Source organism: Canis lupus, chromosome 15 (assembly GCF_011100685.1).
Source record: "Canis lupus familiaris isolate Mischka breed German Shepherd chromosome 15, alternate assembly UU_Cfam_GSD_1.0, whole genome shotgun sequence".
Lineage (NCBI taxonomy): Eukaryota > Metazoa > Chordata > Mammalia > Carnivora > Canidae > Canis > Canis lupus.
Genome location: NC_049236.1, coordinates 44,586,208 through 44,608,956, shown reverse-complemented (window position 1 = coordinate 44,608,956; position 22,749 = coordinate 44,586,208). Strand labels below are relative to the sequence as shown.

Genomic DNA, 22,749 nt, shown 5'->3' with positions numbered 1-22,749 from the left:
CTCGAGCCGCCGTCGCGGTCGCGCCGGGGCGGCGGGCGAGCGGGAACCCGCGTCAAAGACCAAGGGAAGCAGCGTCTCGGGAGTGGCTAACGGAGGCAAAGGCCGCCCCTCCTCCAGTGCTACCGGCTTTTCAGATATTTTTTTCCCTCCTTTCCGCGACTCTCCCATTCTGCCAGCCCTTTCCACACCCCAGGTTGGCCTGAGGCCGCTCAGGAACCTTCCTCCTCCCCCACCAGGCTCCAGCTCCTCGGCCACCACCCGCCTCAAGGAAACCATAGAAACCATAATGGCTGGGAAGCAGTTGGATTTAGAATCACTTGATTGTCACGGATGAAAACCTCACATTCACAAGTAACCAGTGCAAACACGCTCATGGCCACAAGAAACAGAGACATCTTGTTCCCTCCGAGGTGGTAGGGCTCCTTGTCTACCTGGGAAGAATATCCTCGTTTGTTAGCACAGAGACCGGAGTGAAATGCACTAAAGAAGTTGCTTTTTCAATACAGTAGAAGCCTTGAACAGTGCTGCTATTAGGGAATAAGGTTATAACCTTTTTATAGGTTTTTTTTTTTAGCCAGGGAAACTCAGAATTGCGTTTTGTTTTGTTTTTTCTTTTTCTTTCTTTTTTTTTTTTAAGGGCCAGATAGTGAACATTTTAGGCTTTCAGGCCATACAGTTTCTGTCACTACATTCATTGGAATGAATTGGAATTTGAAAGTAGTGTAGACAATACACAAAAAAGCGAGCCTGGCACTGTTCCAATAAAACTTTATTTACAGAAACAGGAGGCTAGATTTGGCCAAATCTAGGGCTATAATTTGCTGACCGCTTTTATAAGCTAATGGTCTTCAACAATGAGAGTTTCTTGCATTTATTTAGTTGCTGTTGAAGTGTTTGAGTTTGACCCAAGATACGTCGATCGTCATCGGTTCATTAATAAGCTGTATGATTACAAAGTTATGATACAAGGCAGTATATATGCTACGTGATACATATTATACTCCATATTCCTGAGAATAGGAAGCCTATCTAAGTTGCTGCTGTCTCTCAGGCACCTGGACCAGTGCCTGCACTGTGTAAGTGGAAACAAACGTTCATTCAGTGGATGAATATGTGTGTGCAAGCACATTTACACATGCTTGTGTGTGCTAAGCAAGAAAATTATTCTGATGAGGCCCTTATCAAACCCTGAGAGACTTATGCATTATAATCTATGTGGAAGTAGTTCCTTGGAATGGAGGAAAACATGCTTTGAATTCTAGATCCTAATTCTAGACCCCATGGTAGCATAAATAGCGCTGCACTTCCAGAAATTCATTTTAACTTCTCTGGGCCTCCATCCATTCCTTGACTTTTTGAATGTGCAAGGGATGCCCAACAGGCATAAGATTCTATAATTCTATGGACCTTGTCATCCAACTTGATTTCCCTGTCCTAGGAATGGGCACCTATTATTTCAGTGAAATAGTCAAGAAATCTGTGGTGCTTTCTTGTTACAGACGTGAAGCTGTGATCTACAGGATGAGCTTTGTCTCCCACAGAATCCATGTGCTTTCTGTACTTCCTTCCTGGCTACTCTCACCCAGGGCACATTTGTGAACAGGGTGCTGCTGAGTGGGCACCTGAGGAACTGCCCTCTGTCTAGGTAGTTTCTTCTCAGTGACCCCTCCTTACCCTCTTGCTCCCACTCCCTGGCTCCTTGTGTCTGCAGAGAACATCAACAAGGGAAAAATATTCCCTCTGGTTTTCCTGATTTCCTCAACGCAGATTTTGCTGCAATTTTTCAATGTTGCAATAACAGCATTGAGGAATCTGAATAGCTATTTGGAAAATACAACCATCAATACCTTCACTTCACACCAACACCAAAATAAGTATCCGACAACTTACACAATCCCCATTAACAAATCAGCCCTAGAAACGCTTGAAGCAAATTAAATGTTTATCAAACTTCCAGAGTGAGAAGGATTTGTGAAAGCTTAAGTGAATCAAGAAATGGGAAAAGAAAAGAATCAAGAGATTTGATGCATAAATATATCGTCTTCTATTTGCAAAAGAAAAGGAAAAGAGAAGGAAAACAAAACCAAGAAAAACCAGTCTGAAAAATGTGTTGGTAAAAATGACAAAGGCTGATATATTTGCTACGTAGAAATGTCATATAAACTGGTAGGAAACACTTTAGGTCTCTAAGTGAAGAATTTACAAAAGGATAAAAACCGTCAATACACACACAAAAAAAAGAAATAAAAGCTAACCACTCAACATAAGGAAAAATATTCAACCTCACTAGCCATCAAATTAAAACTCAAGAGTGGTTTATGTTTCACCGATTGCATTAGGAGTGTGTTTTACAGTGTCACCCATGGTCACTGGATGCTGCTGATACTCTTATGGCCATGACCCTACAGAGTGGGAGAACATTTGAAAACTCATTAGGTGGTATAGACCAAGTGACTTGAAAATGCCTGTAACTCTGTAGTCCTTCTGGGAGTCTGTCTATAGGGGGAAAATATCAACCAATGGAATATTAATTTTTTTCTCTCTTTTTTAAGGAGTTACATGTGATTTGTAACTTTCTTTTTTTAATGACATTTATTTATTTTAGAGAGAAAGCATGCATGAACAAGCAGGGGGAGGGGCAGAGGGAGAGAGAATCTCAAGGAGACTCCTTGCTGAGTGCAGAGCCCAATTCGGGCCAGCTCGATCCCAGCACCCTGAGATCATGACCTGAACTGAGATCAGGAGTTGGCCACTCAACCAAGGGAGCCACCCAGGCACCCCTGAAATACTAATAATATTCACTTAAAATTCACTTTTAGGGCACCTGGGTGGCTCAGTGCTTAAGCATCTGCCTTTGACTCAGGTCATGATCCCAGGGTCCTGGGATCGAGTCCTGCATCAGGCTCCCTCCTGCTTCTCCCTCTGCCTGTGTCTCCACCTCTCTCTCTCTGTGTCTCTCATGAATAAATAAAATCTTTTAAAAAATAAATAATAAAATTCAATTTTAAGGCAATATTTTCAGTAGTGTAGGATAAGTCTACCCCATGGATATGATGCTATCATTTATTTTTTTAAAAAGATATATTTAGGGACACTTGGCTGGCTCAGCAGTTGAGCTCAGCAGGGGGGCTCAGGGGTCCTGGATGGGGTCCCAGGATCAGGTCCCACATTGGGCTCCTGCATGGAGCCTGCTTCTCCCTCTGCCTGTGTCTCTGCCTCTCTCTGTATTTCTCATGAATAGATAAATAAAATATTTTAAAAATATAAAAAATTAAAAAAAATAAAATATATTTGAGAGAAAGAGCATGAGCATGTGAGCAAAGAGGGATAGAGAGGGAGAGAAGTGGATCCCCACCGAGCATGAAGCCTGACCTGGCACTTGATCTCATGATCCTGAGATCATGACCTGAGCCGAAACCAAAAGTTGGATGTTTAAATGACTGAGCCACCCAGGTGCTCCAATACTACCTTTTGAAACCATTAATTTATGATTATTTTCTTTTTTTTTAAGATTTTATTTATTTATTCATGATAGACATAGAGAGAGAGAGAGAGAGAGAGAGAGAGGCAGAGGCAGAGACACAGGCAGAGGGAGAAGCAGGCTCCATGCCGGGAGCCCAACGTGGGACTCGATCCTGGGACTCCAGGATCACACCCTGGACCAAAGGCAGGCGCCAAACCGCTGAGCCACCCAGGGATCCCCTTTATAATTACTTTCATAAATTTTTTGAGAGTCAACTATGTGCCGGGTATATAAAACAGCATGGGAAAACACGAAGTGTTCATTATTGTTATCATTACTTATGTTATATTTTATAATAATAATGCATTCTATAATGTTTGCAATGAGCTAGGCATTGTTCTTGGTGCTGTATGTATAAAAACCCATTTAACCCTTACAACAAACATATGAAGCTGCTGATATTATCCCCATTTTTAAGATGAGATCGTTGAGGCACTAAATTAAATCCCTTGTCTTAAGTCGTTCAGCCATTAAGTGGTACGGGCAGCATTCAAACTCAGGTATTCTGGATCTGAAGTCCTTATTCTTAACTACTATGCAATTAATGGCAACAATTTTAAAACAGATATGCTTACTTCTAAAAAATATAAAAAGAAGTATATCAAAAATATGACGTTTATATTGAGGCAGCAAGACAATGGGTAATTTTTATAGTCTCAATTTATCATTTGGTGTCATTTTAGATTATGAAAGATTTAGTTTTAAGTTCTCTTTAGCTGGCTGTCCTGAAGTATGAGGTTGCATTACCTGTGCACAGATGTCCTTCACCAAGAATCTGTGTGCTGCTGAAAGTGAATGACCGCTTGGATCGAAGTGAGCCATGGACTGAGTTGACAAGGGCACCCCGGGTCACAGCCTACAGGAGTGAGAGCAGAGGAAGCGGTGGGGCTAAGGATTCCAACTTGAGCTGCCGTGGCTCTTTCCCCATGCCGAATCACAGAACGGCTGCCGTGGCACCTGTATATTGGTACATCTATTAATTTAGGCAGCTTTCCCCAGTGCTTTAAGCCTGAGGATACTTAGCTATTGCTAAAGATGGTAATTAAAATTATAGGCTTTGATTCTAAAAACTAATTTAAAATCATCACTTGCAAGATTCTATGGATAAGACCCACCTTAGATGATGGATTTGATGAAGCAATAGACTCAGGTCCCCCACCAAACATATTCTGTTTGTCTACAAAATGTGACTACCCTGGTTATATATTTAGGTAAGAGACTGGTAAGAGACTTGTACCAAGAGATGGGGAGGTTCCTATACTTCAAAGGCGTATTCCATCCCTCCTTGTGGGTCAGTGAGTGAGGTCACAGTGTCTGTCCAGGAACCAAGTTCAGTTCTGCCAGGAACAAGACTTGGAAACATTGCAAGAGGGTAAATATTTTTTCCTTCCTCTTTTTAAAAACTGTTTTAAATTGGACAAGTGATTTATGGTCCCTCTAGAAAATTTTGAAAACCAAATAAAAGAAAACAAACATACCGCCGATGATTTCACGCACTAGCTGTAACCACCATCAGCTTTGTTTACTTCTGGATTTTTTAATGCCCATATATAATATATGACTTATTTTTTAATCTCCTAATAAAGTTCATTTCTAGAGTTTACAATGACTAGATTTACTTAATTGACTGTTTTGAAGGGAACTGATGCACAGTCTCCCCATATTTCCTACCCTAACCTAAAATGATGGGACTGCTTCGATTTTGTTTGGGGAGAACAGACATCTTAACAATATCAAGTCTTCTAAACCATGAACAACGTAGAGCCCTCCTGTTATTTGGGGTGCATAACATACGTTGTTTTCATTACAGTCAGGTTCAAGTGATATAATACCATTTTGGGTGCAGTGTAAGAGCCTGACAAAAACATACTTCCCTGTCTCCTCTCCCAGCCTTTATGCTATCACTGTCAAATACTTATATATGTTATAAACCCTATATTACATTGTTCTTTAACAAAATTACTCTTATCTTTTAGAGATTTAAATAAGAAAACCTCATGTATTTAATCCATATAGTTGCCATTTCCTGTGCTTGTCATTCTTTTGTGTAGATTCACTTTTTACATTTCATGTCATTTTTCTTTTGCCTTAAAAATTTCTTTGAATTTTTTTTGTAATTCTAGTCTGCTGGTGATGAATTCTTCCTGCTTTTGGGGTGGGGAGGGAAGCTTCATTTTTTGAAATACATTTTCACATGGTATGAGATCTCAGATTGACAGTTGTTCCTTTCAGCACTTTAAAGATGGCGCTCCACTACTTCTCACTTGCATTGTTTCCAGTGAGAAATCTGCTGTCATCCTTATTTTTGTTCCTTTACACAGAATGTATCCTTCTTCCTCAGGCTGCCTTTTTGGATATTTTCTTTATCACTGGTTTTGAGCAATTGGATTATGATATCCCTTGCTGTAGATTTCATCTTTCTTATGCATGGGATTCGTTTTGCCTTTTGGATCTGAGGTTTATGGTTTTCCTCAAGTATAGAAAAGTTTTCACTCTTTCAGATTTTTCTGCCCTTTCCACCTGGTCAGGGACTCCAGTTATATTAAGCTACCTGAAGGCACCCCATAATCCACTGATGTACTTTTCATTTTTATACTACCCCCCCCCCGTTTCATTGCAGATAATTTCTATCAGTGTTATTTATCTTCAAGGTTCATTAATCTTCTGTCATGTTGAAATTGCTGGTAATCCCATCCAGTGTACTTTTCATCTTAGACATAATTTTCATCTCTAGAAATTGATTTAGATCTTTGTTATTTTGTTATATCTTTCATATCTCTATTTAACATTTTGAATCTATAGAATATAGTTATAATTGTGCCTATGCCCTTGACTGCAAATTCTAATGGCTGTGTCAGTTCTAGGTCAGTTTTAACTGGTTGGTTTTTCTCCCTGTTTTGGGTTGTGTTTTCTTGTTTCTGGGCATGCCTGCTAATCTTTGTTTGAATGTCAAACATAGTGATTTGCCTTGCTGGGTGCTGGATATTTTATATTCCCATAAAAATTCTTGACCTTTGTTTTAGGATGCAGTTAATCACTTGGAAAATTTGACTCCTTTGGATTTTGCTTTTGTGGCTTGTCAGGCAGGTCTGGAGCAGTGATCCAAGTAGCGCCGATCATTACCCACTCCTAAGAGATCTTCCTCAGTTTCCTACCCAATGCCTTGAGAATAGCAAGTCTTTCTAATCTGGCTACTAATGGAAACAGCAGTGTTTTCCAAGCCTTTCACATGACTTTTTTCCCTGCAGCCTTGGGTGGTTTTCTCACACGTGTGCTCTGGTCCCTACTCTGCTGAATTACTCATGGGGGACCCTCTGCAGGTCTTTGAGTTCTTCCTCTGTACAGCTCTCTGCCCTCTGGTACCCTGCCCTGCCAATCTAGCCATATTGATCTCCCCAGGCCCTCAGCACTGTCCTCTCAATTCAATATGAATCTGACGGGCAGTTCCCCATCCCTGCACTGCAGCCTAGGAAAGTAAAATCTCTCAAGGCAGGAAGTGGACCACCTCTTTCCTGTCTCTCAGGGATCAGTCTTCAGTGTCTGATGTCCAGTGCTGTAAAAACTATTGTTTGGGGGAGGGGGGAACAACTATTGTTTGATATAGTTTGTCTGGTTTTGTTTTAGTTATTTCAGTAGCAGTAGTAAATCCAGTCTCTGGCACTTCATCTTGAGTGGAATCATTAGTCTCCTGACACTGGATTTTAATGGCCTACTGACTGGTTTACTTCTGGTTTTGAGGGAGAATCCAGTGCCCTGATGAAGACATGGATCTTGGAGTCGAACCATCTGAAATCTCTGCTCCACCACTTCCTAGCATGTGACATAGGCCAGTTACCCTGACTGTGCCACCCCTGCCCCTCATCTGTAAAATGGGAGTGATAACAGTTGTGTCTCATTGGATTTTTGAGAAGATAAAATGAGATAATGTGTTTAAAGCATTACAGACTTCCCAGGTATCACAGGTGTCATCAAGTGTGTAGATGAGGGGGAAGTAGGATCCCAGTGGTGCCTGGGACCACTGAAAAGCTCACCTGTGTTCCCTAAATGATGGTGTAGTCATGAGACCCAATTCTCCCACCCCCAATTGCTATTATTAGAGTGTTATCATCTCCCAAATAACAGACCTGGGTTTTTTTGGGGGGGTTTGTGTTTGTTTCAGGAGAAGACAGGAAGACCCCCAGTGAATCAAATAGCCCCTCTTCATCCTCCCTCTCAGCTCTGAGTGATTCAGCCAACAGCAAAGATGATTCAGACAGCTCTCAGAAAAACAAGAGTGGGAACAACCTGCTGGTCATCTCTGTTGTGCCTGGGAGCCAGCCCTCAGTGAATAGTGACGAAAAGCCAGAGAAAGGTAAGGGAGGAGGTGGGTTGGCCTACTTAAAAATAAACCCTTGAGGAGTGATGTTGGAAAACAGACATTAGGCCTAGGAACAGCATATTGCTGTCACCTAAAATTCTCATTTCTTTTGGCTTGATTTGCATCCAAATATGGGGTGGATGGATGGGCAGTGTGGCATTGATTCTGGAGCTGTATGTTTAACTCCTTTACCACAGAGATGCAGGGAACAGTGCCTGAAAGGGTATAGCTGAGAAGAAGAGAAACCAGGAGATGTCTGTCCCACTCCTGCCCTCCTGTCCCTCTGCCCCATGCTGCACAGCCCCCCCACCGCCCCCCTGTACAATACAACCCAGCTCCCGTCCTTTCAGGGTTCGAATGCGTTTTTTGCAACTTTGTCTGCAAGACGAAGAACATGTTTGAGCGCCATCTGCAGATACACCTCATCACCCGGATGTTTGAGTGTGACGTGTGCCACAAGTTCATGAAGACACCTGAACAGTTGCTGGAGCATAAGAAATGCCACACTGTCCCCACCGGTGGGCTCAAGTAAGGAAAGCAAGTACAAAACCTTTTACTGTGTTGTTATTAAATACCCTCCCCCATCCCTCCCTTACCCCCTCCCCTGAAGGTTTTGGGTCATGAAGAAGGGAGAGCTTGGCATGGGGCTAGTTAGTTAGGCACCTCTGCTACCTTTAGCTGGACATGAATCAGACCTGTTCCCCAGGGGGTCAGCAGACGCAGCAGGAGAATCCATTTCACAAATTTCCCAGGATTCCTGGCAAGCAAGAAGACCTGTCGGAGCAGCTCAGCATGCAGGGGATCGACTCATCCTATACTGCTTAAGTTTTGTTCAGACTTGATTTTATGGACTCAGGGGTTAGTGTCCCCAAGTGTAAACCATTACACTGTCACAGCACTTTACCACCTCTATTTTTTAAGATAACTTGCCATATATCTTTTTAAACAAGCATTACAACAACCCCATCTGCACCCCACCCCCAAATATTGGACCCTTGCCTTTCTGAACAGGCAGGAAGCAGTGTTTTTCAGGCAGAGATCATGTGTCTCATGTCTTCCTGCAAACATGCCTTATGGCTTCCCAGGAGCGGCAATTGGGATCTCCCTCACTAGCTTTCATGAGATCTGACATCGCCAGGCACACGTTATTCACAGATCCCCAAAGACCTAGACAACAAGCATTATCATTAACCAATATTTGCAAGAAGCCCTCTGGTCTGAAGTGAGACCCGTCAGTTATTACCAAACGCACGGTGTGTCTGGCTTGATAATAGGCGCTGAAGGGCAAACGAGGAATAAAACATAATTTCTACCCTCAGGAAATGTATGTCCTAGCACTAGCAGAATTTAATCTTCCCAATGATTCTTCTAATCAGCCCCTGTTCACAAAGCATTTATGATCTAGTAGAGAAAGAAGCATATGTCGTTTAGTACACAAAGACACCCAAGTTTCAAGGCACAATTATTCCTGTTTAGTTGCAATAATCATGTAATTAAAGGAATGAAAATTTATATTTTACTTAACACAAGAAAAAAAAAAACCTCTTGTTTTTAAACATTTTTATCTTTGAAACTAACAAATTGCCAGAGAGGTTGGCATGACTCTTCTAAATGGGCAAGGGATGGAGAGACCCCAAAAGGATCCTGTGGGTCAAGTGTTGGGGCAGTTCAGGGTTGACCCCTCCAGGCTCCTGCCTGGTCAGAGGCACCCTCCTCAAAAATTTTCCCACACAGAGGAGTCAATGAGCAGCACTGACTGTCAAATTCTATTTTCTTTCATACTTGGGGGCACTTAGGTGGGAGAGGGAGGGGAGGTTTGCAGGGATGGGGGAGGGGAGATTATAATTCAAGCCAGCCAGTAAATGGGAAATGCCCAGCAAGAGCTTATTTGGGAATCTGATTTGGTTTGTTCCCACTGTCCCTTTCTAAATACTTGTATACTCTTATTAAAAAAAAAAAAAAAAAAAAAAAAAGGTATTTCTGTGGTTGGACTAGAGCTCGTTGCCCTTTCCCAGCAGCCCCATCACACCCATTAACTCTGCGGCCCCTGCCAGTTGTGGCTTCGTCAGTTAGCCCTTCCTTGGGGACCTACGGAGTCCCAAGCCTCCGTCCCATTGGGGAGAATGCACAGTGAATGCTGATGCTTTTGCCAGTCCAGACACTTCCGGTGTGGTGCTAACGGTCCCCTGTGTAATAGTTTATGTTCTAGGATGACCAAGTAGAAGAATACTTTGAAAAAATTGATAATGCCTTCTGGCTATACAGTGAGTCTTTGTTTTGTTTTGTTTTGTTTTCCCTTTGCTATATCAGAGAATTAATTTGGCTGAGAGAGTGTCTTTACAATAAATAATGGGAGCACGGAAAACCCTTAGCACTTTGCCTGAGCAGCGGAAGAAAGATTGAGCTGTGGGTCACAGAAATGTTCTTAAAATGAAACGGACTGCCGATGTCTAAATTGCTTTTCTGTGATGGAACTGCTTGTACTCTATATCCTGTTCATAATGCAGATCAAATAAGATTATACTATTATTTTTCTTTTGCCGTAGCTCAGGACAGTGGTGAGTTTCAGACTCCTCTAGGTAAGGCCCAGCTTGGCGTAGGGGTTGTGTGTGCACCTGACCTGGGAATGGGCTTTATATTTCTCTCGTGTGCACTCTTCTGTGAGCTGAGGTTCAAAGGCTAACGGCGAGCTTGGCGCTGAGGAGCAGTGCACGGTGCACTTGGTTGTGTTGGGCTCTGCTGAACACCTCTCCAGACCCTCAGGGGACATTTCACTCCTGGGCCCCTGCCCTGCAGGTGCCAAGCCAGAGCTGAGGCAGCCACTTTTGCATCTGCATTCTTTTTGTAAAGAGAGCAAACACGCTACAGCTATCATTTCAGCCACCAACTTGAGCCTTGCAGCTTCCAAAAGAGAAGCTCAGCAAAATCTGTAAACATGCCCTCACTGCTCCTCCTAGCCCCTCTGGACAGCCAGGAGGCCAGGGGGTGGCATAGCCTCACTGCATAGGGTAGAGAAACCGAGCCACGGAGAGGCCCATGCTTTGTCCCAGGGCAGATCCAGCTATAGCCCGATAAGGTGACGGAGCTGGGACCAGAATCTGCCAAAATTTTGTGTAGAGACCAATCCAGTACTGAATCAGTGCCTATTGAGCACTGCAGAGAACGCAGAAGAAATGTAAGATGTGGTCCTGCCCACTGAGAATTTATGATCCACCCGGATTACTATTATTTCCACGATGTGATACCGTTTTAATAATGTCTCTGGACTCTGGATAGCAGCTGCCTCCCTCCCTCCTCCTTCATTAGCGATGGGCTGGTGGGTGGGCCTTCCTCTGCCAAGCCCGGTCCTGGTCCTCAGCTGCCTTCCTTGATGGAGAACCAGGGCTGTAGGAGACAGGACTCATGAGTACAGATTTAGGTACACACACACACACACACACACACACACAGGCCTTCTCATCCTAACCACCTTTTAATAAGCACGATTCTGACCCCTACGACTTTCTGTTTGCTGGAGGTAGCTCTCCCCCTATAAGCTGTTCTTCAAAACTCTTAGCCTTTCTGCGTGTGCTTGGTGTGGTGCATGAAAAGTCGATTCTCTGTGTTGCTCCCATCTAGAGGGGAGGTCACGAGGTCTAGACCTCTGCTGTGTCTGGGGGGTGCAGGGTGGGCTCCCGGGAACAGGGAATGGGGTGGGCGGAAGGTCGGAGGGGAGCCGCTGCTTACTTGTTCCCCGCACTTTCTCTGCTCCCCTTCCTGTGGGCTGGTGCTCAGGGATCCAGCCAGAAGACCCACAGTAGGTAGGGCACCTTGCCGGAGCTCCTCCTTGGGGGGATAGCTCTGTCAGCAGAGAAGCCCAGAGGGTGGTCCTAACACCCCCCCCCCCCAGAGGCGGCAGGGCAGGGGTAGGGGCAGGCCAGGCCCCAGAGTCTGGAGGTGGAGGGGGGCGGAGGCGGGGAGGCCGGCGAGGAGGGGAGGAGCAGCTGGGTGCCGCTGCCAGGCCCGGCTGATCCCCCGTTTCCCTGCTCTCCCCCTCCCGGCAGGTGCCCGCTCTGCATCTATTCCACCAACCGCCCCGCCGCCATGGAGTGCCACCTCAAGACCCACTACAGGATGGAGTACAAGTGCCGGATCTGCCAGACGGTGAAGGCCAACCAGCTGGAGCTGGAGACGCACACCCGGGAGCATCGCCTGGGCAACCACTACAAGTGCGACCAGTGCGGCTACCTGTCCAAGACCGCCAACAAGCTCATCGAGCACGTGCGCGTCCACACCGGGGAGCGGCCCTTTCACTGTGACCAGTGCAGCTACAGCTGCAAGCGAAAGGACAATCTCAACCTGCACAAGAAGCTGAAGCACGCCCCACGCCAGACCTTCAGCTGCGAGGAGTGCCTGTTCAAGACCACACACCCTTTCGTCTTCAGCCGCCACGTCAAGAAGCACCAGAGTGGGGACTGCCCCGAGGAGGACAAGAAGGGCCCGTGTCCGGCCCCCAAGGAACCAGCCGGCCCCGGGGCCCCGCTCCTCGTTGTCGGGAGCCCCCGGAGCCTCCTGTCTCCCCTGTCGGTCATGTCCGCCTCGCAGGCTCTGCAGACCGTGGCCCTGTCGGCTGCACACGGCGGTGGCTCAGAGCCCAACCTGGCCTTCAAGGCTCTGGCCCTCAACGGCTCCCCTGTGCGCTTTGACAAGTACCGGAACTCGGATTTTGCCCATCTCATTCCCTTGACGATGTTGTACCCCAAGAACCACTTGGATCTCACATTCCACCCTCCCCGACCTCAGACTGCGCCGCCCAGCATCCCCTCCCCCAAACACTCCTTCCTCGCCTATCTCGGACTAAGAGAACGAGCAGAGACTGTCTGAGGGCAGCCGTGTTCTGTACCAAAAACAAAGAGACAGAGACAAAAACAAAAAACACAAAACCCACAAAACTTAAACACAACCCCAGCAGGTGTATGTTGCTGCAAAAGCTACAGACCCCCTGGGTCTGAACCATGTGTACTGTATATCTTTAGTAAGGAATAGAGAATTGGCTCTGTGTGTATACCTATTGCATTGACCTGAAAGCTGCTTTATCCAATCTTCAGAGGTGACCTACTGCATACTTCTACCTTCAGAGGCATGCCTCCCCAGCCACCCACTCCCATTCTCAGCCCTTTTCCGTATTTTTATCTGAAAGGAATTTTGTCTTGTTAAACCCTAAAGAGAGTGTCCTTAATAGCAATCAGCACTTGTAAGCTTATATACTGGTGCATTTCGTTTTCTGTTGGGTGAATGGGGTGTATGGTGTCGTGGATTCTGGAGGAGAAAGCCGTGTGTTGTGTGCCATGACATTTCTGTTGCACATTTCTTTGTACTGGCCTCCTTAACAGCGATGAACATTCTGTTTCCCTCCTGGGATGAGAACTCTCATCCATTACAATCTCTCCCCAAGCTCCTTCATCACCTTTCCCTCTCTATTTTATAGCTACAGAGTGGTAGGGCCTGGTGCTTAGTCGATGAAAGACTGGTAGACACCCACAGTGCTGCTTGAGATTTCCGACTGAGCGCCAGAGACCTTGTGCTCAGATCTTCTTGGTTATGAAGATGCGAGAACCGAGAGTCCGCTCTGGAAGAAATATCTCGCAGCACTGCAGCCAATATCACAAAACTTAAGTGTGTTTTGTGTGTGTGTGTCCATACGTATACAATGTGTATGGTACACACACACAGTGCATCATTTTTTAAGGGCAGATTATATATATATATATATATATGATTTTCTATATTTATATATATATATATGATGTATTAATTCAGTGGTTACCGTTCATTTGCAGGCAAAAAAAAATGGTATGAGTGAAAAATTTTATGGTTGATAAATCCAGCCAAGGAGATTAAAGGGGTTTGGATAAATTCTGGGTATAAATGCTCAGACTAAAAAAAAAAAAAAAAAAAAAAAAAAAAAGAAAAAAAAGAAACGGCAGTTTTGCACAGTGCTTTGGTCTTGCACTAGTTTTTGTTTCTCATCTGCAAAAAAAAAGAGTAAAATAAAAGGAAGAAAATGTACCTTTTATATGGAATGAGTAGACTGTATGTTTGAAAATTTTGTCACAACCTCTTTGACATATAACGACCCAACAAAAAAGGTGCTGTTTAGTCCTACGGTTCAATTCATGCCCCTGAGAAGTTTCCCTTGTGTTTGCAGATCGTCTGGCTATAGCGGTATTCTCCATGTTATTAATTATTCTGTATTCCATTTTGTTAACGCCTGGTAGATATAACCTGCTAGGAGGCTAACTTTATACTTATTTAAAGCTTTTATTTTGTGGTCATTAAAATGGCAACTTATGCGCAGCACTTTATTGCAGCAAAAAGCAGATGTCGATTGGTTACATAGCCCCTTGCAAATCTTAAAAAGTAATGGGAGATTTAAAAAGAAAAGGAAAAGAATCTTTGGCCGACTATCTTAATCGCTTGTATTTGTAAGACAACAGAATTTCCAGTATGAAACAGGCTGAAAGAGCAGGAAGAAATGTGCTTTGTATAATAATGGGAAGTTTGGAATATAAAAGTCTATATATTATTTATCTATTGAAGAACTGGTGTACAAGAGGAATGCTTTCTTACTGCGTTGCTGTGTTCCATCATGTGTTATCCTAGAGTTGGAATTTTTCCTTTCATCTGTTTCACCAGGGGAAAATAAAAGCATCCCTTATTTTCTTCTCTAGTCAGTTTGCTTCACTGAAAGCCCCCTCGAACCTGGTACAGTTCGACAGGAAGCCAGAAGACTGTACCATCTGTCCACACCATGGGCTCCCCCACCCCATACCCACCCTCCTCCCCCTCAGACCTAGCAGGTGTGCTCCACTTCCCTTTGCCAGTCATCCAGCCCTGGCAAACCTGTTTACACTAAGGAGATGTCCCCAGGGGCAGGGAGGCTGAGCCAGCTAGGGCAGGAAGCTCCTGAACCCTCGGTCATTCTCCAGCAGAGACATTTGTCCTTGGCTCTGTTAGAAGCGTCGTTCAACCTCGCCATGTCAATGTCTCAGTAAAAGACACTAGACAGTTATGGACAATACACTCCAAGAATACTGGGCTTATGGGTGGGTTGGTTTTTTAAAAGTCCTGTCTTTATCCCCATGTAATGGAGAATGTGCCACTTGGCTAATAATGTGCTTTCAAATCTACAAGTTCAGTGATGACAGAAGAGGGCCATGGTGATCCCATAGAGGCTGGCAGGAAAGGTGAATCGCACATAAGCACCAGCAGGTTAAAAACCTGAAAGAGTGGCCCTGACGGTTGGGACTACAGGTTTTACAGCATGCCACTTGTGCAATATGAGGTCCTAGGTCGAAACCTTCAAGACTGAGAGGGGTGTTGGAAGGAGATGTTTACTGCTCAAATGCCATGCATTTCACTGCTTGCCACTGAACTTGTATTTGAATGACTTAGTTATGCTTAATGTAATTGGGCAACTTTTTTAGCACTTTGGAAAGAGTCATCAATCTTTCTGGTAAATTATAAAAGTTTTCTGAGTGAGAAAAGGTGTGTTTGGAGTTTGTTTGACTTTTTATATTATTATTATTGTTATTAATAAAGAAAAATCTACAGCATTTTTCAGACTCCACCGAGATAATATATACCCCCGAATTTGGTTTGCAGTTCGATACTCAGGGAAGGATTATTCCATAGATATCCTTTCCGTGTAAAACACTAACGTCTTTGAGAAATTCACCTGCCAACTAACTTCGTTTCTGTTTTCACTATGCATTCTTCAATGAAAGCTAGCTTATTTGTCCATATAGTAATGCAGTTAGCGTTCTCAGCACTTTCTTGCTTCTATCCTTTTTTTAACTCCTCATATTATGTTCAGATGATCATACTGTCAAGGTTTGTGTACATTACTGAAAATTTGTATTGTATAAAGCTTTTTGCATTACAAGGCTGTACAGGGTCATTTTGACAGTAACTGGTATATTTCTTTGCATCTTATGTTGCATTGCCAATTTCTAGTGTATCCAGTTTGGAAGTATAATATACTCTAATTAAAACAAAAAAAAAGGTTGGCTATATTCTTTGTTTCTTTTTTTTTCTTTCTTCCCCTCTCCCCCCCTCAGTTGCCATCCTTGACTACTTGTTAGTCTCAAGGTCTTATTTGTCTTGCTTTGTTCCCATTTTTTCAGTGTATTTTAAATAAGTTTAGGAAATGTCCACTACTAGTTGTAGCTATCACAAAATGCAAGTTTCAAACAGCCATGTTATGATGCAAACTGTCATTACGTAAATCATTAATAGCCATTAAGGCTGAGAGCATATCCATCACTCAGTACAGTTGCAGACCGGCTCCTTCCTGAAATTGCTTAGTGACATTTAAAAGTGTTCACCAGCCTTCCCCTCTCCTGCTTAACATCATTTTACTGACCCCATAGCCAAAGGGCAGGGGGGAAACAGATGAATAATTCCATTTATACTAATGAAGTTTGGCAACTATGAGATTTTAATGAAGGGGAAAACGGTCTATTTTGCAAGCTAAATAATAATCCAAATCCAAGTAATAATTTTCCATTCAAAGGAAGGTACCAGAGAAAGAAACTGAGGCCAAAACAAAACATGAAGAGCACACTGAGTTCAAACAATAATTTTTAAAAATCACTCATGAAGTTCTATTTCTTAGAGATCTTCCCTATGAATCTGTGACGGTTGATAAAAAAATACAAAGCAGCAAAAGAGAATGTTCTATCTGGTTCACAGCTTGCATGCTTATAAATATAATGTCCTTTGCTCCTTGTGAGAAATTATGAACTGCTTCACTCTAACATTTTTAAAGATCACATTTACTTTTCATAAAACGAGATGATGTAGAAGAAGCCACTTTGAAAATGACCAGTCACTAACCAGACACCATCTTCCCTTTCACTTTTTCATCCAATAGCTCTTTGTGGGTGATCGAATCAAGTGCGAGAACTTGATTCAAGACCAGTTTTGTTGGGGGTGGGGCGGGGGCTGATACTGACTGAAAAATATTCAAATAAGTCAGACTTCCTTGCCTTTTGCTAGTACTACAGGCCAGAGTGACTTTTCATTTTGTATATTTTCTTTTCTTAGATCCCATACCTACCTCACATTTGTCCTTTGATTGAGAAAAGCTTCCAGGACTGAGGAATGACTGGGATCGGAGCCATCCACGATGGAACAGACCACAGCCCCTAACATCATTGCTTACCTAGCTTGCTGTTCATGCCCCGGGACGGCTCCAAACCCATCCTGTGGCCCCTGCTTGAACTATTTGTTTTAATATTTTATTTATTCATTCCTGAGATACACAAAGAGAGGCAGAGACACAGGCAGAGGGAGAAGCAGGATCCCCGCAGGGAGCCCGATGTGAGACTCCACCCCAGGACCCTAGGATCACAACTGGAGCCAAAGGCAGAGATGCTCAACCACTGAGCCTCCCAGGTGCCCCCCCCCCCCACCTGCTTGAATTTAATCCAAAATCATACATACTTTTCCTACCATCATGTTAAATAAATATACTTTAAGACTCAAGGCCATGTTTCCTATAATGTGTCTAGGCTGATTGGCTCCCTTTCTTGGCCACCAAAAGCTCCCTGATGATTTAACAGAGCCCTGGTGCTGGTCACAGACAAGGGCACAGGGAGAAATAGGAAGGTCTGATGAGCACAGGTACCTCCTTACCACATGAAGCATCATGTTAGAACTCCTACCCGCCAAAGCTGATGCGGGGCTTGTGAACAATTTAAAGGAGAAGGCACATCTCATGAGCCGCTGAAACAGAACTCAAGTCCCCCCACCCCACCCCACTCCCACCTGTGGCTTTCAGTCTGGGGAAGAAGGAGACCCAAGAGGAGCTCTAGTCTACAAAAGGGAGGGAGAGATGAAAGGAGAGAGCAACTGGGTGACTACATCGTGCTTGCAGAAGACAGAATGTAAAACTGGAATCCTTCTCAATGGTGCCTTGGAACCTTTGGGTACAATCCATGGAATAAAAGAATGCCCTTGGGGATTCAGACCCCATTCTGAAGAGCCATGAACCACAGATATTCCAGAGACCCCACCAACATTCTTACTTATCCCACTGTCTCAAAACAGAAAAGTCCTACACAAAAGGAGGTTTATTTTTGCAAAGAACTACCATTAACTAACAAAGCAAGTATCCCTAAAGCAGTCCCTGGGGGTAAATAAAGGGTGATGACTGTGGGGCCTGAGGGGTACATTCTTTCCTTGTCTGAGGTCTGAATGGTCTCAAGTTATCAAGCAAGACCTCTTCTTTAGGAGGTAGCAGATATCCTATTCAGAATTCTTTCTTGATAGCTGGGGGAGTCTATAAAACAGGAAATGCAAATGTTGCTGACATTGGTCATTGGGCAGAGCTGCAAAGGGGAAAAAGAAGGTCAAGTACTATACCCCTTTGGAATTGTTTCGATAAGAGTTAGGACAGGGATTAGTTAATTAGTTCCTAGTCTTCAATATAATTATTGACCCAGAGCAGAGTCCACCTCAATTCTCACTTCAGGCTTACATTCCCCCAAGTCCATCCCTAACAGGTGGCTCTCTGCCCTAGTCGGTGGGACTATCTGGATTGCAGATGGTCTTTTCCAGCCTCGAGGGCCAATGCCATGGAATCAGATCACCAGAGTTTGAGGACTGACTCAGAAATTATAGGTTGAACGAAATGATCTATAAGGCTCCTTCCCCCTCGCAACACATAACATAATAAACGAGTCGAAGTCAGTCTTTGGAAACAAAAGTGGTCACAAAGCAGAATCCTTGCAATGCAGTTAAAGCAAAAATGACATCTCAACATTTTCAAACCACAAGAGACTCAAGGGAGAAAAAAAAATTGGCTAAAAATATTTTTCTGCCCACTTCAGAGTTTGGGAGGTCTACAATTTTTCTCTTCTGATTAAACACTAAATCATCACGCTTAGATCACAACTACCAGTCTTTTTGCTAATAGAGGATTGAGCTAAGCATGGACCAATGGATAGTTATATAGAAAATATATATAAAGAGTGCATACAGTATACACATAATACAGATATAAACATAATAGATATGTATTTGTGTGACAGCATCCAGAAGGAAGGCCGTGAATTTTATTATTCTGGGATTCACATTATTATTAAAAGATAATTTTTTTTTCATTTTTCCTTTGTGCTGCTGAAAATAAATATAGGTTGATGAAAGAGTAACATATGAAAAGAATAATTAAGGGTCAAAGAAATCCCATTAATCAGAATATCCCCCTGCCCATCTTTTCTACAATTAAATAGATGGACACAGCAATGGGTCATCACCATACTATCAGTCAAGGTCCCATCTCTTTATGGCATCAGACAATAGACCTAGCAGCTGCAAGAGCTAAATATGCAGGAGTCTTGGTTACACAAAGAGACCATGTATCTTTTTAAATGGGCAGAATAATAATTTCCTGCCAATGAAGGACTTTACAACTTGGCTTGTCTGCCTGTGAGTAAGGCTAAATTGTATACATGCATGATTTTGTATCACAAGATCCTGCCTTTAAATATGAACCCTGCACATTATCCAGAATCCACTGCCTCCCTCATTGTTATACCCTACATCTATTCTTCACACAGAGCATCCATCCCAGTTGGCCATATTCTAAAGCAGGTCCAAGCCTATCCTACCAATCACTTCTCCCCCACCCGACTCCCCTTCCTTCTAACCCTGACCAATTTCTCTGCTTTGCCTTCATTATTTAATGAGCAAGAAGTATGTGGGAAGTCATGTGTAAGCAGCTGGTATGAAACAGAGACATATAAGAAGATGCATATAAGACATATAAGAATATGCAGCTCTGCAGAGGAAATGCACGTTTGAGCAAGTGCATTATAATGCCAGGAAAAATATACATAAATTGCTGTGGGAAAAATGAATAAAGAGTTACTAGTTCCAACCAGGGTGAGAGGAGGCTTTATGAGGGACGTCATCCCATGCAACCTGCAATCTAAATGATGAGTGGAATTTTCTAGGCAGAAAAAGTGGGGATGGGCATTCCAGATTGAGACAACAGCTTGAGAAAAAGCAAAAAGGTGAGAAATTGCATGGTGGATTCTGTTGTGCTAGGGGATTAAATGAAACCAAACAAAGCCAGCTTGTGCAGGGCTTCAGACCCCTTGTTAAGGAGACTGAATGTCTAAGCTATTCCGTAGTTCATAAGCACTAAGAAAAACATTTGAAGAGGAGAATGGCATGATCTGACTCTTGTTTAAGGAAGAGAATTCTAGCAGCACTACCAAAGGAAGACTTGAATGACAAAAAAGGCGGAGAGATGTGATATGTCCAGAATGTCCTAAAGGGGAGCCATCATCCTGTCCCTCAGACCTGCCTCTGCCCCTTAACCACGTAGTCCTTAGCTCAGGAAGGGCAGCCCATCCTCCAGATGACCTAAGCTACAACACCTGGCCTCAACTTTTATCTCTCCTCCTCCTTTCTTTGGATAGCCAGTCCATCAGAGCTGTGTTTATCTGCCAAGTATTTCATGACTCTATCTGTCTTTCCACTCTTAACATCCTGATGCAGGTCCCTAGCATCCTTGCCAGGTGTCTTGCAATAGTTTCCTGTCTGAGTGGGACATTTTTTGCATAGGAAAGACTGTAAACAATTTATTCCATGGCTCGGAAGAAAGTTCATGATCAGACTCATAGACACAAAGATGAGAGGTGGAGCCAGCGGACAGGATGATAACATCATGGTAGCAACGGCAACAACAAAACAGTGGCAGAGGCGCCAAAGACAGAATGCTGGGAGATGCCAGCTTAGTGGAGAAGCAGGAGGAAGCAACTCCGGAGACTTAAAAGAAACCACCAGAGAAGTTAGAGGTAAATGCAGCATTGTTAGAGAAGCCAAGGTTAGAGAGACTTTTATATGACACTGGACGGAGGGATGAGTAGGTTGAAGTTGGATTTTAGTCTTTACCAATTTGATGGTCCTCGGTGATCCTTGAGGTGTCAGTTTCAGTGACCGACTGGGGATGAAAACTGAATTCCTATAGGGAAAAGAATGAATTGATGGTGAGGACCTGGTGACAAGAAGAAAAGATCGCTCTTGTGTTAAGTTTGGTAGTGAAAGAAAAAAATCACATATGCCTGGCCCTTGCCAAAAAATGCCCAATCCTCCCTTCTCTTTCAAGGAAACCTACCCTTTTTCCTTTCCCTAACCCACATGCCTTCAAAGAGGAGAAGCATAAACTGCTGACATTACAATCCTCAGCCACACTCCAAACCAATTTTCCATATCACTTTGGATATAACTCATTCTTTGGTGCATCAAGTCTGTCTTCACACCATGCCTGCTATTGCTGTGCCTGGACCAGTTCCTGTTAGCCAGAGACATCCACAGGAAATGGGCTGCACGGATAAAATTTAGTAGCACTTCTTCTAAATATGCGAGTCTAGAGAAATGAAAAAAAAGATGGTCAAGAGATGGAAAGTCACTCCCCAGCCCCTCTCTACTGTGGCTAGAATTATAAAACAAGGGTTTCAATGTGGAAAGATGAAGGCTTAGAGGGGAATATGATAGGTCTCAAAAAAAAAAAAAAAAAAAAAAACAACCATGATGGATGTGGCCAGAGAGCACAGACATAGTCACCAAATTCCAGAATATTAGACCCAGGGGGTAAATCTTGAAGCTTAAGAAAGGTTGTTTATGTTGGAGCCTTGACTAACTGTCCCTTTCTAAGGTTTTGCAAACTCGACCTTTGTGGAAAGCAACAGATCTCAAATTGTTCTAGACTGCACGCTGCTTCAGCTGAGGAAGAGAGCTGCAGCTCACTCACTTTACTACCTCTGCTTGCTGTCATCCCACAACAGGAGAAAAATCACCCTCATCAGACATAACGGAAAGAAAGGTACTGGATTTTATGAGACAGAAACGAAATCATCTGTTTTTTATTAAATATCATGAGAAAATTATTAATTCATGCCAGAAACACAAATATAAACATTATCATATTGAAAGCATTTATTCTGAAGGAGACCATCTGGCAGGGCCTCGCAGACCACACTTGGAGAAGCAGAGGGTATGTGTCACGGCGGCGGGCTCTTCCATAAAGCAGCAGATCCAGAGGAGGTGAAAATGTGAGGGTTTTGAGGGGAATGCTTTGCAGTAATGACATCTGCTAGATACTTTTCACATATTTCTTGAGAGGTGGGCCTGCTTTATACAAATGTTGTTCTATGAAAACTGACATTTTCAAAACGAGGGGTGGGTATTATTTCAGAATCTCTCCCTTTGAAAATGGATGCTCGGGCACCAAATTCCAGAAGAGTATTTACATATAAATGCATGGAGCACTGATTGTTGAGCATAAAGGCTACACCGAAGATGAAGGAGGACTGAGGAAATCTAAAGAGTTGGGAGCCACGGTCAATTATAGATTAACGGAGAACTGAAAACACCCTACAGCATCATGAGATTATAAAGTAAATGCATGGTTCTTTTTTTGTAAAGCGCAGTTTTTAAAACCTCGTACTGCCACACTTTTTGCAGAAGGGCAGAATATCCATAATTTGGAAAGCACATACCCTCTCTGGAGATGGGCACAGCACTGGGCACGCACAAAGTAGAGAAAAACTTACATTCCAAAAAAGAAGAAATGCTGATGGCAACTCGAAGAAACATCCCATTCCCTTCAGGACCCAGATGAACCGCTTTCACCTGGCTGCCCTATACTTTCATAGGTTTCCTGAACTTAATGTTGTGTCATCTTCTGCCTTCAGCGATGCTATTGTCGGTTGAACATCAGTTGTTTCCCTTTTCCAGATCTCTCTCCTCTACTTCCCACGTCAATTCCAAATGGGTGCACATAGAGAATCTACCGAACAAACTCCTCAGTCTAGAA

General features: G+C 43.4%; 2 protein-coding genes across 52 annotated transcripts in view; one reads left to right on the top strand and one right to left on the bottom strand.

Annotated features, from left to right (window-relative positions):
* ZNF827 (zinc finger protein 827) overlaps positions 1-15,934 on the top strand; it is a 168,649-nt gene extending 152,715 nt beyond the window's left edge. Inside the window, exons 12-15 of one of the 8 annotated variants that reach the window (XM_038558915.1) lie at positions 7,683-7,874; positions 8,231-8,408; positions 10,427-10,459; positions 11,924-12,281. In XM_038558915.1, coding sequence (XP_038414843.1) covers positions 7,683-7,874; positions 8,231-8,408; positions 10,427-10,442 — 386 coding nt within the window. In that variant the 3' untranslated portion in view covers positions 10,443-10,459; positions 11,924-12,281. Of the gene's footprint in view, positions 1-7,682; positions 7,875-8,230; positions 8,422-10,077; positions 10,145-10,426; positions 10,460-11,923 lie in introns of those variants that run through there. The other 7 variants (XM_038558913.1, XM_038558918.1, XM_038558916.1 and 4 more) reach the window with 7 other exon arrangements.
* C15H4orf51 (chromosome 15 C4orf51 homolog) overlaps positions 1-22,749 on the bottom strand; it is a 100,445-nt gene that overhangs the window by 39,519 nt on the left and 38,177 nt on the right. For 4 of the 44 annotated variants that reach the window (XR_005370771.1, XR_005370777.1, XR_005370781.1 and 1 more), the window contains 5 exons: positions 21,049-21,300; positions 20,826-20,895; positions 11,607-11,705; positions 11,126-11,264; positions 3,688-4,379 (listed from right to left, as the gene is read on the bottom strand). Coding sequence is in view for 4 of the 44 variants with exons in the window: in XM_038558925.1 (XP_038414853.1) it covers positions 4,271-4,379 (109 nt within the window). In the remaining 40 variants the exon portion in view is untranslated. Of the gene's footprint in view, positions 1-3,651; positions 4,481-8,523; positions 8,638-9,382; positions 11,265-11,606; positions 11,706-17,558; positions 18,254-20,825; positions 20,896-21,048; positions 21,301-22,749 lie in introns of those variants that run through there. The other 40 variants (XR_005370770.1, XR_005370779.1, XR_005370788.1 and 37 more) reach the window with 29 other exon arrangements.